Source organism: Gorilla gorilla, chromosome 7 (assembly GCF_029281585.2).
Source record: "Gorilla gorilla gorilla isolate KB3781 chromosome 7, NHGRI_mGorGor1-v2.1_pri, whole genome shotgun sequence".
NCBI lineage: Eukaryota > Metazoa > Chordata > Mammalia > Primates > Hominidae > Gorilla > Gorilla gorilla.
In genome coordinates, this window is record NC_073231.2 from 100726135 (window position 1) to 100740957 (window position 14823).

At 38.5% G+C, this 14823-nt stretch overlaps 2 protein-coding genes and 1 pseudogene across 8 annotated transcripts in view; 2 read left to right on the forward strand and 1 right to left on the reverse strand.

Moving 5' to 3' along the window:
* Positions 1-201, forward strand: part of INTS8 (integrator complex subunit 8) — a 57282-nt gene extending 57081 nt beyond the window's left edge. For both annotated transcript variants that reach the window (XM_004047323.5, XM_055349407.2), the window contains one exon: positions 1-201. In XM_004047323.5, the coding sequence (XP_004047371.3) occupies positions 1-117 (117 nt within the window). In that variant the 3' untranslated portion in view covers positions 118-201.
* Positions 107-14823, reverse strand: part of CCNE2 (cyclin E2) — a 16572-nt gene continuing 1855 nt past the window's right edge. For all 6 annotated transcript variants that reach the window (XM_004047320.5, XM_019032330.3, XM_019032329.3 and 3 more), the window contains exons 2-12: positions 14101-14140; positions 13916-14012; positions 13784-13837; positions 12711-12862; positions 10315-10450; positions 7813-7959; positions 5351-5446; positions 4955-5089; positions 2668-2779; positions 2026-2183; positions 107-1639 (exon numbers count right to left, since the gene is read on the reverse strand). In XM_004047320.5, coding sequence (XP_004047368.1) covers positions 1526-1639; positions 2026-2183; positions 2668-2779; positions 4955-5089; positions 5351-5446; positions 7813-7959; positions 10315-10450; positions 12711-12862; positions 13784-13837; positions 13916-14012; positions 14101-14114 — 1215 coding nt within the window. In that variant the 5' untranslated portion in view covers positions 14115-14140 and the 3' untranslated portion in view covers positions 107-1525. The remainder of the gene's footprint in view (positions 1640-2025; positions 2184-2667; positions 2780-4954; positions 5090-5350; positions 5447-7812; positions 7960-10314; positions 10451-12710; positions 12863-13783; positions 13838-13915; positions 14013-14100; positions 14141-14823) is intronic.
* Positions 11597-12136, forward strand: LOC109027912 (large ribosomal subunit protein uL22-like; annotated as a pseudogene).

The following is a 14823-nucleotide window of genomic DNA, read 5'->3' on the forward strand; positions in this document are numbered from 1 at the left end:
ATCAAAGCCATCGGCCAGACAGAGTTGAATGCAAGCAATCCAGAAGAAGTGTTACAGCTGGCAGCGCAGAGAAGGAAAAAAAAGTTTCTCCAAGCAATGGCAAAACTTTACTTTTAAGCAGTTAAATTTTTTTAACTTTTATTTTTTAAACAAACAATGGGCTAAAAATAAACAGTATTAAAAGGTTAAGTTTATATAATACATATGTACACAATTAGTGGTGTTTTCTTTTCAGACAAAATACTGAAACAAATATTAGTTTAAAAACAAACTATACAGAAGACTTCATACCGTAACAATAAATTTATAGTTTCTTCAAAGGGAGAAGAGATTCACATATCTGATAACAAACAAAATAAACTAGCAATCTAGTTTTCTAATCTACTTTATGAGGCTGGATTTTTTTTTTTTTTAAAGCTAATTTAAAATATTTAGAAATAGCTAGCCTATGTACAGCAAGTTTTCGTGTCTTTTTTTAATAAATAGATTTCTAGGAGTCAGTATATATTTAATACTCTTCTTCCTTAAGAAAATAGAAGTTTAGGTCAAGTGTTAAGCTTTATCACTTTGACACTGTCCTTATCTCACAATGGAGGAATTTAGAAAGGACCTTAACAGTTTCACAAACATAAATAAAGCCTTAGTCACACTAAATTAAAAAAAAAAAATTCCTTAGGGATATCTTAGAGTAGTAAAGTGACTTCCTCATATAAATAGTTTGAAAGGGTACTTAAGTTTTTCACCCAAATTGTGATATACAAAAAGGTTATTACCAAGCAACCTACATGTCAAGAAAGCCCCAGTTAGGAAGGAGCCACAGCATTTATCTTGTTTATAATTTCTTTGGTACTCCCACTGTTTAGAGCACAGGTTGAACACCATGTTCATCTAAGCCTTATTAGTTAAAAAATGTGTTATGGCAAGGCAAATAAACTAGTTTAAAAAACATTAAATTTCACCATTTGTAGAAATTCAAGTTTTATAATAGCTTGCTATAGCAGCTATAGATAAATTAGTCACCTTATTACAAAACTAAACCTTTGTAAACAAGTTTAAATTTAATTTTCAAGAACCAAATTGCACTAGTCAAGAGTGTAGGAATTTTGAGAATCTAACAACTAGATTCAAAGTACTGTATCACTTAGTATACCCTTTAAGGTAGCACTTATCCAGTCCAAAACTCCAGTGACAAAATTCCTAGTTTATCAAGATAAACACAGTAACACTGGATTAAAGGAAAAACATTGCTATGGTATAGACTGTGGTTGGCTTCTATCAAGTAACCTTGGGAATGAAGACATCTTTGTAAACAAGTCCTGCTGTTTCTTTAACAGCTAACATAGGAAATAATTAAATGTATTCTTCAGTGCCAATTGTAAGTTTTAAAATCAGAATGGCAGTGTAACTTGTGAATTGGCTAGGGCAATCAATCACAGCACTATTTTCCTGTAAAACTTTAGTAGTTCAGTGATACCAGTTCTACCCAATCTTGGTGAATTCCAACTTGTTTGCTTAGTTATCTTCTTTAGTGTTTTCCTGGTGGTTTTTCGGTGCTCTTCGGTGGTGTCATAATGCCTCCATTGCACACTGGTGACAACTGTCCCCCTTTTCTGAAGGTGTTTATGTAATTTACTTCTTCCTATACATGGGAAGAAATCATGCACTGATTTCATAAATCAAAGTCAAACCAGACTTCTGGGTACTTATTTGAGATTATTTAGGCCTAATTTTAATAGTCTTTTTATGTCTTCGCAAGTGTGAAGGGTCATATTCTGAAAGTTTCTGTAACGTTATATATTTTTTAAACTCTTTATCTAGACTGTTGGCATTGATCTTGAGACACTTCACAAATCTTGCTTTGATTTCAAAGTAATTTTATTAACTTTTCTACATTTTGAAATCAGTGTGCCCATTAGAACTTTCTTTCCCCTGAAACTGCCTGAAGGAGTACTCTATTCCTACCATCAGTTTCGGTGACTTACTAGATTCAGATAGCAAAGCCAAAAAACTCACAAAAAAACATACCAGCATAGCCAAATAGTTTGTATGTGTCTGGATATTATGTCTGTCTTCCATAGGAATCTTCTTAAAAGTCTTCAGCTTCACTGGACTAGTACTTTTTACTGCATTGACAAAAGGTACCATCCAATCTACACATTCTGAAATACTGTCCCACTCCAAACCTAGATAGAAAAAAGTTAGAAAAGCATGAAGGTTGTACATCAGAAACTATCTTACATATGTCTGATGTACTTGCTGCTGTTTTTGAGGTATTTTAAAAGAAACCAAATCATAACCAACAAGTTTAGCATGTCAAAACAGATTATCACTCTCAAACTATTTACATGACTATGTTGAAGGGAAAAAGGACTTCAGAACTTAACCAGTACCTTCTACATATGAAATTGAAATGGTCAAATCCCAAAGAACTCTTAAAGCAGAACTATAATGTTGATTCGTTTCAACTGTATTTAAATTCCATTTGGTCTTTTTGTTGATACACAGGATTGGAAAGTACTTCTAACAGAAAGATAATCACTGAACAGCTAATTTTTTTTTTTTTTGCCAAAGTTTTAAATGCATGTTTAGCAGAATGTTAAAGTTCAGAGACTGTAGTCCCATTAGAAGTTGTGAAAAGGTAAGAAGACAACAAATAGAGAGTCTTACCTGAGGCTTTCTTAACCACTTCAATGGAGGTAAAATGGCACAAGGCAGCAGCAGTCAGTATTCTGTACTGGAACTCTAATGAATCAATGGCTAGAATACACAGATCTAAAAGCTAACAGGAAAAACAAAAGTACAAGCAATTTAGGAGAAAGATGAGTACTAAATGTCTCTTGCTAAAACCTTAGGGATCTAGAGATAAATAAGCCATCACCCGGCCAGGCGCGGTGGCTCATGCCTGTAATCCCAGCACTTTGGGAGGCCGAGGCGGGTGGCTCACAAGGTCACGAGATCGAGACCATCCTGGCTAACACGGTGAAACCCCGCCTCTACTAAAAAATACAAAAAATTAGCTGGGCTTGGTGGCACGCGCCTGTAGTCCCAGCTACTCGGGAGGCTGAGGCAGGAGAATGGCGTGAACCTGGGAGGCGGAGCTTGCAGTGAGCAGAGATCGCGCCACTGCACTCCAGCCTGGGCGAAAGAGCGAGACTCCGTCTCAAAAAAAAAAAAGCCACCAACCTGAAGGAAGTAGACAAGGAAGGACTGTTGCAATACAGTGTGACATGTACTAGCAGGAAGGGCATCTAATCCAGATTGGAAAAGATAGTGATGGCCTCAAATTGCCATAAATGGGTCTTAAAAGATAAGGGAGCCAGGAAGAGTAGGAGGCAGAGAATGTTCTAGGTATAGGAACATTACTTGGAACTCAGTTCACAGTTCAGAACTCCTAAGGTGAAAAATAAGGAGTACCTTTCCTTCATTTCTTATCAAGAAAGATGAGGGGTGGTGGCTAGAAAGAGGCATGGTTTAGACTGGATCACAAAGGGTCTTTAAGAAGTCAGAATTTTATAGGCTGATTCTTGAAGCTACTGGAAGATTTTTAAATCAAAGTTCCATTTTAAGAAAGATACCTTAGAATGCAGTGAAGCAGACAGACTAGAAGAAAACATGTTTATTAAGCAGTGAGATTAGTTAAAAGGCTGTATAATCTAGGCAATAAGCTGAACAAGTAGCAGTGGAATGGTATAGTGTAAAAGGGGTAGATTTCACAGATTTGAGAAGATACTTGTGCAGTGGAATTAAACTTCAATTCTGTTTGTCCTCATTGGTCCAGAAGGTAGGAGAAATGGGAGAAGAGCTGGGAATTGGAAGTGAAATATTACTGTTATATACCTCTAGAAAGTCCACATTGTTTATCGGCTTATCAAAGATTTACCATCACTATCAGAAGGGTATAGCTGCCTAGGACAATTTGGGATGCTAGGAATTCTGGATGAAAAAATTAAGCTTTTAATAAAAAGTTTTATAAAATAAACCAATTTCAGTATACTTAGTGGTTATCCAATTTGAGTATTCATAATGTGCTAGATGTAAGCACCACTGCCCACAAATTTTAACCTAGGTGACTTAATAATTATCCCCAAATGTCTTCCATGTTAGATTTTCACATCCCACATAGAATAAGAAGGTAGATTTTCTTCACTTTTGTTATATGGCAGATACAGCAGCCTTAAGATTACTTACGAGAAGTAAGCAAGAAAGAATGGGATCTCCTCTTTTTTTTTTTTTTTTTTTTTTTTAATTTTTTGAGATGGAGTCTTGCTCTGTTGCTCAGGCTGGAGTGCAGTAGTGCGATCTCGGCTCACTGCAACCTCCACCTCCCAGGTTCAAGCGATTCTCCTGCCTCAGCCTCCCAAGTAACATGTTGGCTAGGCTGCCTCAGCCGCCCAAACTCCTGACCTCAAGTGATCTGTCTGCCTGCCTCAGCCGCCCAAAGTCTTGAGATTAGAGACCTGAGCCACAGCGCCCGGCCAGATCCTCTTCCTCCTCTACTTACTTACTTTGTTAAATATGCTAGCCTGGAAAAGTTTACTTCGAATTTATGTTCTAAAAAAATTTTTTAACAAAGTAATTTTAATTCTGATATTTAACTTGATAGGCACTCTGTGTATCCAAATGTAAAGACATCATACAGAATAATTCTATGCCATTATAAAGCTTAAACACAACTGGCGAAAAAAATGCTCTTCCCCATTTTATATCAAAAAGAGATACTTTAGTTTGGACTCCTAAAGAATGAAAGTACTCAGAAAAGTGTAAGGACTTTGTTTTTCTAGAAATATTAAGCAACATAAACACTGGGGACAGAACTTTATGCGTCAAAAGTTTTGTTCTAGAATTAAGGAGTGAAGTCAATATGTCATTTTGTGGTATAGCCTATTTAAGACTATATATACACTAAAACCTGTAATTAATAACATTACCATTGAATCAATAAAAATGTCAGTACCTGAGCTATTTGAATGAATGTTTCCTGAGAATACTGAGGTAGAAGAACTTTAGGAGCATCTTTAAGAGCATCAACTTGGAGAAAGAGATTTAGCCAGGAGATGATTGTTACAGGACAAAGTTCCCATTTTAAAGCCTGTTAAACAAAATTTAAAAATGCCTGTTAATGAATGTAGACACATACACCACATTATACAGCAGAGCTTAGAGGTTAAGTAAATTCCCCATCCAACCATAACCATTGTCAATATTTTGATGCATTAACCTCTTAGAACTGGATCCTAATACCTCAGTTTTGACTTTTTACATTGTAGTATTTGAGATTCAATTATAACTACTTATGTTACTTAGTAACATGGTTTCTTTTTTGCAACTAGGAAAACATAATTATTATTACCTTTAATATAATGAGTTCCATCCTTAAGATATCCTCTTCACTGCAAGCACCATCAGTGACGTAAGCAAACTCTTGGAGTTTAGGAGCATAGATTTCCTTTAAATTGTAATATTTTTATTGAGTACAATTGAGATAGAAATTAATTACAAATGTTCCTCAGTCTACAATGGGGTTACATCCCAATAAACCAAAATATCGTTTAAGTAGAAAGTGCATTTTCATTTTCTTGGAGAAATAAGCAAAGACAAAAAGTACATTTTCTTTCTTTTTTTTTTTTTTTGAGGCAGAGTCTCAGGCTGGAGTGCAGTGGTGCAATCTCGGCTCACTGCAACTTCCACCTTCCAGGCTCAAGTGATTCTTGGGTCTCAGCCTCCCCAGTAGCTGGGGTTACAGGTGTGTGCCACTATGCCCGGCTATTTTTTACATTTTCAGGAGAGAGAGGGTTTCACCATGTAGGCCAGGTTGGTCTCAAACTCCTGACTGCAAATGATTTGCCTGCCTTGGCCTCCCAAAGTGCTGGGATTAACCACTGCACCTGGCCAGAAAGTGCACTTTCAACTTAACAGTATTTTCAACCTAAGCAGACATAGCCCTGTTGTATGTCAAGGGGCATAATGAATGCAGGTTGTTTTCAACCATGATAAAGTCAAAACATCGTAGGTCAAACCATGGTAAGTAGGGGACCATCTATATACAAATCACACACAGGCTGCAGATTTAAGGACAGCTTCACTAACTATAAATCTCAGTAAAATAATTCTATAGTCAAAACAAAGTAAGATATTTTCATATCTAGGTATCTAGTAACTATATTGACTATCAAGACTTCTTTTCATAGAATTGACTTTGAATTTTCATTAATACAACTAGAATATCTTATGTCATTTCAGTTAAAGAACAGCCAAACTTGCTTTAAGATTGCCTGATATGGTTAGTCAGATCAAAAGGAGACACCCTGCCGGGTGCAGTGCAGCAGCTCACACCTATAAGCCCGGCACTTTGGGAGGTCGAGGTAGGAGGATCACCTGAGCCCAGGAGTTTAAGACCAGCGTGAGCAACAAAGAGAAACGCTGTCCCTACAAGAAAAAATAGCCAGGCATGGTGGTGGATCCCTGTAGTCTCAGCTATTCCAGAGGCTGAGGTGGGAGGATTGCTGTAGCCTCGGAGGTCGAGGCTGTACTGAGCTGCAATAGTGCCACTGCATCCAGCCTGTGTGACAGCAAGACCCTGTCTCAAAAAACAAAAGCAAAGCACCCAACAAATAAGGTCTAGAAACTAAAAACATTTCCTTTACCCTAGTACAAAAATACGGTTAATCAAAAAATACTTCGTGCAGTTTGGCTAACAGGTCTGTTTTAGCACTCCTGAGAAGAATTAGAATCATCAAAGGATTAGGTGTCTCCCACATAGGAGAACAGGCTAAAAGATCAGGATTTCAGTCTAGAAAGTTGTCTAAAACAGTATAATTTCAAGTAAGGATAGACTGAACACAAGTTTATTTGCCAAATTCAGCAGAATTTGGGGATGGCTCTTAAAGCTCAAAAGACATTTAAAAGAAAAAGGAAAACACTTAAAAAATTAATATATGATCACAATCCCTCTTCTCTCAAAATGATACCAGGTATAAAAGTCTTAGATGAAAGTATTGATGATATCCATCATGTATTAAGAAAAGTAAATTGAGCTTATGTGAAGGAAAATCTTAAGAAAGGAGGTGCCTTCTATCAGGGCAGCACCATCAGATACAAAAATATTAGGCTGGCCGGGTGCGGCGGCTCATGCCTGTAGTCCCAGCATGCTGGGAGGCCGGGGCGGGTGGATCGCCTGAGTCAGGAGTTCAAGACCAGCCTGGCCAACATGGTGAAACCCCGTCTCTACTAAAAATACAAAAATCAGCTGGGCATGGTGGCAAGCGCCTGTAATCCCAGCTACTCGGGAGGCTTAGGCAGAAGAATCGCTTGAACCTGGGAGGCGGAGGTTGCAGAGAGCCGAGGTCGCGCCACTGCACTCCAGCCTGGGCAAAAGAGTGAGACTTTGTCTCGAAAAAAGAAAAAAACAAGGCTGGATAAACCATTATTCTAACCCAACACAGTATTCATTTCATTTCATTTTATTAGCTGTTTAGTTTTCAAAGGTCTTTCTGTTGAACACAAATGCTATAATTATGTATATAAATAGAGCATCAATATGTTTCGTTTGGCAGAATGAGCCATGGGACTTTTCACTTAGATACTAATCCCAGAATCTAAACTAGAGATTTATAATAAGGCTCAGACATTACAGAGGGAACTATGATAATTTATCATTCATCCCTGTGGTAATGTTCAGAAAATGTACTGAGAAACAAAAACATTCACTTTTCTAAGGAGTTAATATAAAACATAGTATTCTTTGGGATTAATATGTTGATTTAAAAAAAAGTTCGGGATAAATATATCTAAGGATAAACTTTAAGAACTTACCTCAAGTTTGGAAGCAATGAATAATGAGGTAATTCCAATGAGTTGAAGCATATTTTTATTTATATCCTTTTGTGTCAACATAAATCTATCAAAAAAGTCTTGTGCAAGATAAAATGTTTCCCTATGAAGTGTGTATACTTCACATACCTAGAGAAGAATCCAAACATTTAAATATTATCCTCTGAATTTCTCCAAATTAGAAAGTCATCTCTTAGCATATCAGACTTTAAAATATGTTTAAGCCAAACTGATAGCAAAGCTAAGATAGGAAAGGAAAAAAAGAAACTAAGATGTACTATTAGGATAAACAAATCTATTACTATCCACATTTACTAGTTTTATAGTTTTTCTTACCTCATTTATTTTTCATATTTTACTGCACTGTTAAAAATTATCAAAGGATACTGAATGGTTAACATTGGTGATAAACAAAATCTTATCCCTTGTTTCTGACTTTAATAGGAATTGCCCTGATGTTTCACTATTGTTATTAATAATAATAAATAGTATCTGTCATTTCTACACTTTTAGGGAAAGATTTTAATTCTCACAGTAACTCCGTAAGTAGGTACCATTATCCCCATTTCGGAGGTGAGGAAATAGAGATATATACCAGATTTTTTTTTTTTTTTGACAGGGTCTCACTTTGTCACCCAGGCTGGAGTGCAGTGGCTCACTGCAACCTCTGCCTCCCAGGTTCAGGCGATTCTCCTACCTCAGCCTCCTGAGTAGCTGAGATTACAGGTGTGTGCCACCATGCCCAGCTAATTTTTTGTATTTTTAGTAGAGATGGGATTTTGCCACGTTGGCCAGGCTGGTCTCAAACTCCTGGCTTCAACTGATCTGCCTGCCTCAGTCTCCCAAAGTGCTGGCATTACAGGTATGAGCCACCACACCTGGCCACATGAGTTTCTAATAATGAGTTAAGAAAATCTCTTTTGCTGGCCGAGTGCGGTGGCTCACACCTGTAATCCCAGCACTTTGGGAGGCCAAGGCGGGCGGATCACTTGAGGTCAGGAGTTCAAGACCAGCTTGGCCAATAGGATGAAACCGCGTCTCTATTAAAAATACAAAATTTAGCCAGGTGTGGTGGCCTGCGCCTGTAATCCCAGCTTTGTGGGTGGCTGAGACAAGAGAGTCGCTTGAACGCGAGATGCAGAGGTTGCAGTGAGCTGAGATCGTGCCATTCCATTCTGGCCTGGGTGACAACAGCGAGCCTCCGTCTCAAAAAAAAAAAAAAAAAAAAAAAGAATGTCAAATTTCAAAAAATGTCTTTTGCATCTATTGAGATCTTAGCATTTTTCTTATTTACTGTTAAGGTAATAAATTAATAGATTTTCAAATGTTGAATCAAGTTTGCATTCCTAGACTGAAGAATATACTAAGATAGAGTTTAACACTGCCAGATTTGATATATTCTGTATGCTGTTGCATACATAATCATATTTAGGTAAAAACAGGAACAAATTGAATTGGATAACCACTGGATGAATATCAGTATAACAAAAAGGAAAAAAATTAAAAATTAACATAATTGTGCTTAAGTTGATTCCATGATCACTAGACAGTCAGAAAAAGTCAAAACCCAATGCCTTCTTGTGCCCACAATTAAAATACAATCTTTCCTTCTAGTCAGAATAAGGAAAAAGATGACCTGATGTAAAAGGATAACATTTTAGTCTTAAAAACTGTTCTGATAGCTTCTGAGATCTATTCTGCCATGTGTTCCTCCTCCAAAAAGTCTATGGTCTTTTTCCCTTAGAATGCTTCATCTCTTGTCTTAAAGACAGACTACAGAGCAAATATCCAAGAGTTGGAGGAAAAATCAGTTTGTCATCAACATAAGTAATCGTTTCCTTAATAATAATTTTAGAAACTTTTTTAGAGCTATTATCCAGAGGAAAGGGAATGGACCTAAACAAGAGAGAAAAATCTGGCACAAATCTATAGGGGCTTCAGGATCACTATTCCTTTAAATTAATGGTATATTTCGGAAAAGAATAGAAGAATATAATAAAGAGAAGTTATCTGGACAATAGAGGGCATACAGCTTCCAGATATCCATAGTCTTATTATGGTTTAGGATATAGAAATCAGGATTCCTCATCATGATGATTTTGTTAATACAGAAAAAAGACTTCAGAGGGCCCTGAAGCCTAGTTCTAGTTCTTCACTTTGTATAGCATAATTCAAAACCTAATCAACTATACGTTCCATTCACCTTGAGTATCTGTGGCACCCAGAAAGTGGCTGGTACACAGCAGTATCCACAGATAACAGGAATTCTGAATTGGGTTTAGTTATATGTAGTAGCTTTGTCATGGTTTTACTCTTATAGAGTCACTTTCCACTTTGGGTGCAATCAACTACAGTAAGTACCTCAAAAAAGACAGCTTCCTGGGGATGAACAATAAACTCTTGAGAGTACATGGAAAGCACATTTACAGCTAAATATTTTTCCATCATACAGAGACAAAGGAAATTTGTATTGCTGTAACATACCTCTAAAAGCCAGTCTAGAAGTATGGACCTCATCTGTGGTTCCAAGTCAGAATGCAGAACTTCAAAATGTTTGTCATGAACATATCTGCTCTCCTTTTTTAACATGTTTAGCCAGACTTCTTTTGAACATCCCCAGCTATGGAAAGAGAGGGAAAAAACCGTAATTTTTTTTTTTTTTTTTTTTTTTGAGACAGAGTCTCGCTCTGTGGCCCAGGCTAGAGTGCAGCGGCACAATCTTGGCTCACTGTAATCTCCACCTCCTGGGTTCAAGCGATTCTTGTGCCTCAGCCTCCCAAGTAGCTGGGAGTTACAGGTGCCTGCCACCAAGCCTAGCTAGTTTTTGTATTTTTAGTAGAGATGGGGTTTCACCATGTTGGCTGGGCTAGTCTCGAACTCCTGACCTCAAGTGATCCACCTGCCTCAGCCTCTCAAAGTGCTGGGATTACAGGCGTAACCCACCATGCCCGGCTAAAAACCATAATTTAAATTGTGCAATTCATGTAATATACAAACTCTGTTTCACATAGATAAAATTCAACTTTCAGACATTGAAATGCAACTTTTAATTAGAACTTGGAAGAAGCTCTTAAAGTAAATAAGAAAAAAAACTTCTGCCTTAATTTTTGGAAACAATTTCCTCTGCATGAATAAATAGAAGCCTGAAGTAACACAGTGGGAACCTGGACTATGATCATCCAAACCTGCAGATTTCAAGGGAGTGCTTTCTAGTTCCACTTATTTATACTTTACAAAGGTTGCTGTTAAAAGATAACCATGTTGCTTTTCCCATAAGTGGTCTGAGGTAATCTGTGAAAATAGTTGGCTATTCACTTGACCTGGAAAACCCCACAAAATCATGCAAATCAAGAGGTTCAAATCTTTGTGTTCACTGTAAGAACACTCGTGAAACTGCCCAGGCTATCAAGGGTATGCATATATGAAAAACCACAAAGTGGCCGGCACAGTGGCTCACACCTGTAATCCCTGCACTTTGGGAGGCCGAGGTGGGTGGATCACTTAAGGTCAGGAGTTCAAGACCAGCCTGGCCAACATGGTGAAACCCCGTCTCCACTAAAAATACAAAAAATTAGCTGGGCGTGGTGGCATGCCTGTAATCCCAGCTACTCAGGAGGCTGAGGCAGGAGAATCACTTGCACCCAGGAGTTGGAGGTTGCAGTGAGCCGAGATCGTGCCACTGCACTCCAGCCTGGGCAACAACAGCAAAGCTCCGTCTCCAAAAAAAAAAAAAAAAAAAAAAAGAAACACCATGAAGTATTTTTAAAATGTCACTTTACAGAAACAGCATGTACCATTCTGACATTACAATGGTGGAGTTGGTAGGTGCACCCAGGCCAAGCAGTGGGACTGGACACAAGGTTGGCGGCCCAAAAAGAGTGCTGAATTTTTGCCGCACATGCTTAAAAATGCAGAGAGTAATGCTGAACTTAAGAGTTTAGATGTAGATTCTCTGGTCATTGAGCATCTCCAAGTGAACAAAGCACCTACGATGTGCCAACGGACCTACAGAGCTCATGGTCGGATTAACTCATACATGATCTCTCCCTGCCACATCGAAATGATCGTTAGTGAAAAGGAACAAATTGTTCCTAAACCAGAAGAGGCGGTGGCCCAGAAGAAAAAAATATCCCAGAAGAAACTGAAGAAACAAAAACTTATGGCACAGGAGTAAATTCAGCACTAAAATAAATGCAATTAAAAGTGAAAAAAAATGTTTTCTCAAGAGCAATACAAAAAAGTTAAACACGTAAGGCATGTGATCACAGTCAAGAGAAGTCTCAATCACCTCTAAATAGATCATCTATAGCAGGATCACCTATGGGGTGGGTAAGGTGGGACAGAGTGCAGGGAAAGGGGGATTGGTGAGTTTAAGTGTCTGATTCCATTAAATTGCTTATTAAGGCCAATCATAAATTAATACAGTACATGTTTTGTATAAGCTGTACCTCTTAGTTACACTCATGGACTAGAAAAAAGAATTAAGTATAGACCTTATTAAGTTTGGTAAGAAATAAATACGGTTGATACATCAATTGGAAAAGCTTCCTTTGAGTTGAAGCTGCAAGAAACACGAATAAAAATTTTAAAGGAAAAAGCTGTACATGTAAAAATGTTTCTAAACAAAAAACTAATTCAGTCCTGTTAAGTCTTTATAGTACTCAGCAAGCAAATGAAAATAATTTTATAGAATCAGTGTTTTAAATACCCATATCATTTGCAACCAGCACTACTCTCAGATAAAATGACATATGATTAAATATTAGTAAACAATTTTTACAAGTTTTTCTACTTTATGAAAGCAAAAGACAAAATAGTGCCATGTATTAAATCAGCACAACTTTATATCTTTGAAATAAAATTACTGAAATTTTTCTTACCTTAAATCAGGCAAAGGTGAAGGATTAATAAAAAGATTTTTAAATCTGTAATTTGTAAATCTGGAGAAATCACTTGTTCCTATTTCTTTGTGAGGTGTTTCAATGATAATGCAAGGACTGATCCCCCCAGATAATACAGGTGGCCAACAATTCTGTCATTAATAAAAAGAAAAATATCAATTTGTGCAAGGAAAACCTTAGTTTTTGTAATGGATCTTTCATAAATGAAAGCTAATATGTCTAAAGAATCATAATTTTAGCTAACATAGATGGCAATATAGCTAATTTGACATTCACATTTTATAAACAAGCCATATAGCTCATATTGATTTTTATAAAGAGTAATAGGATGTTTTAGACAACAAAATGCAATTCTGGTAATAGAAGACACCAGGTGTCGAAGAAGGACAGTAATAACAAAATGCATCTGCAGTCTAAAATACTAATCACTTTCAAGATCACAGAATCGTAGTTCTCTGTATCTAGCAATAGTAGCAGGGACTTTTTTTTTTTTTCAAATAAGCTCTTTTTAAAAAAAGTGTGCTCTGATACTTTTGAATATTTGAAAGCAAAACCTTAAAAATGGAATCAATTACTTAAACGATCCTTTTCCCAATAATGCTGGTTTCAAACGCAATCACTATCTCCAAAGTGCTGCTTTCTGTAAAACACATAGGAAGAAGAGGTACCAAAGGGCTGCGTGCCAGGCTGTCAGTGATCTCACATCCTATTTATGCCCAAGAAGCAGCTATTAGGACCGTCTACTAGAGTCTGCGAGGGAACAAAGAGCAGTATATTGGACAGATTAGGCGGGCCCTGGTGCACCAGGCAGTTCCAAGAGGGAGGGATTTACAAAAAGGAACCAGCTGCTTGAAGGCACTTATTCTGCAGCTGTAGTAGGATTCGGGCACATAGAAACCACCCAAAGATAGGCGCCTTCCTGCTGACCTCTAGGGGCATTAAAAGTAAAAGTGTCAGAGGAATCTATTGCAAAGCAATAAACACATAATTCTATTCTTATTCATCTATCCTCCATTTTTCCCCCAAACCCACCCAGCCCAGTTCTGCATTACCCTAATTTCATACTGATGTTTCTTGGTGACCTCCTCTCTTCTTTTTTTGACATCCTGGAAAACAGAAAAGACCATTGGTAAACTAAAGTCCCAGCATGGAATTTCGTTCCTCCCTCTTTCTCCTTAAATCACCTGGGTAGTTTTCCTCTTCTTGGCCTGGACTATCTGGGCTTCTTGGGGGGATTCCGTCTGGCTGGGCTGGGGCTGCTGCTTAGCTTGTAAACGGCTACTATAGTGAATTTTTAAAAAGGAAGTGTAATTAGTAAGTTAAAGGCAGCAACTAATTTGAAACATGTCTCAAAGACAGATAATGTTACCTTCGTCTTGACATTCTCTTCTTTCAGGTGTATAAAACCTCTGAAGGGGGGAGAAGAAAAGCCGCAGTCAAGTACATTGTCATTCACATTCTCCAAGAGTCAGTAAGACGCTGATTCGGAGGTGAAAGCTCAGTCCCTCCGAAGGGGGGCCTGGGCCCTGTGACCCTGCCATCTTCTGTGCTATGTTAGCTAGCTCACGGTAATTCATTTTGGATACAAGCCTGCATTTCCTCAACTGAATGTACAGCTGGAACGCGAGTGTCCAAAAATTTACCAAGCACTCCTGACACCTTGAACGCGCAGGGAGGCACATCTTCCTCAAACGGGTTTTTCTGGGTCCTCCACCCTCTCCCCCGTACATCGGGAGTGGGGCTTGGGCAGCGCCCCCACGTCCCGCCTCCCTCCTGGACCAGCGGGGAGAGGGGGTTGTGGAGGCGAAATGCTGTGGAGAAGCCGGTTCCGCGCCAATTTGGAGAGCGGCGGTGGCGGGGAAGCAGGGGGCGGAGGAACCAAGACTGGTGTCACGGCCTCCAGTCTCCTTTCCCTCCTTCCTGGCCCCGCCGCCCTACCGCCGCTCGGAGGGGCGCCGGGACCCCAACTCCAGATGGAAAGCGGAGGGCGTGGGGGAGGGCAGGAAAAGGAGCTAAAGAAAGGGGAGACTGGGCTGGCTGGGAACTTTTCTCCCCATGGAGGGGACCTGGCCTCCCATCTTCTCTCCCACGG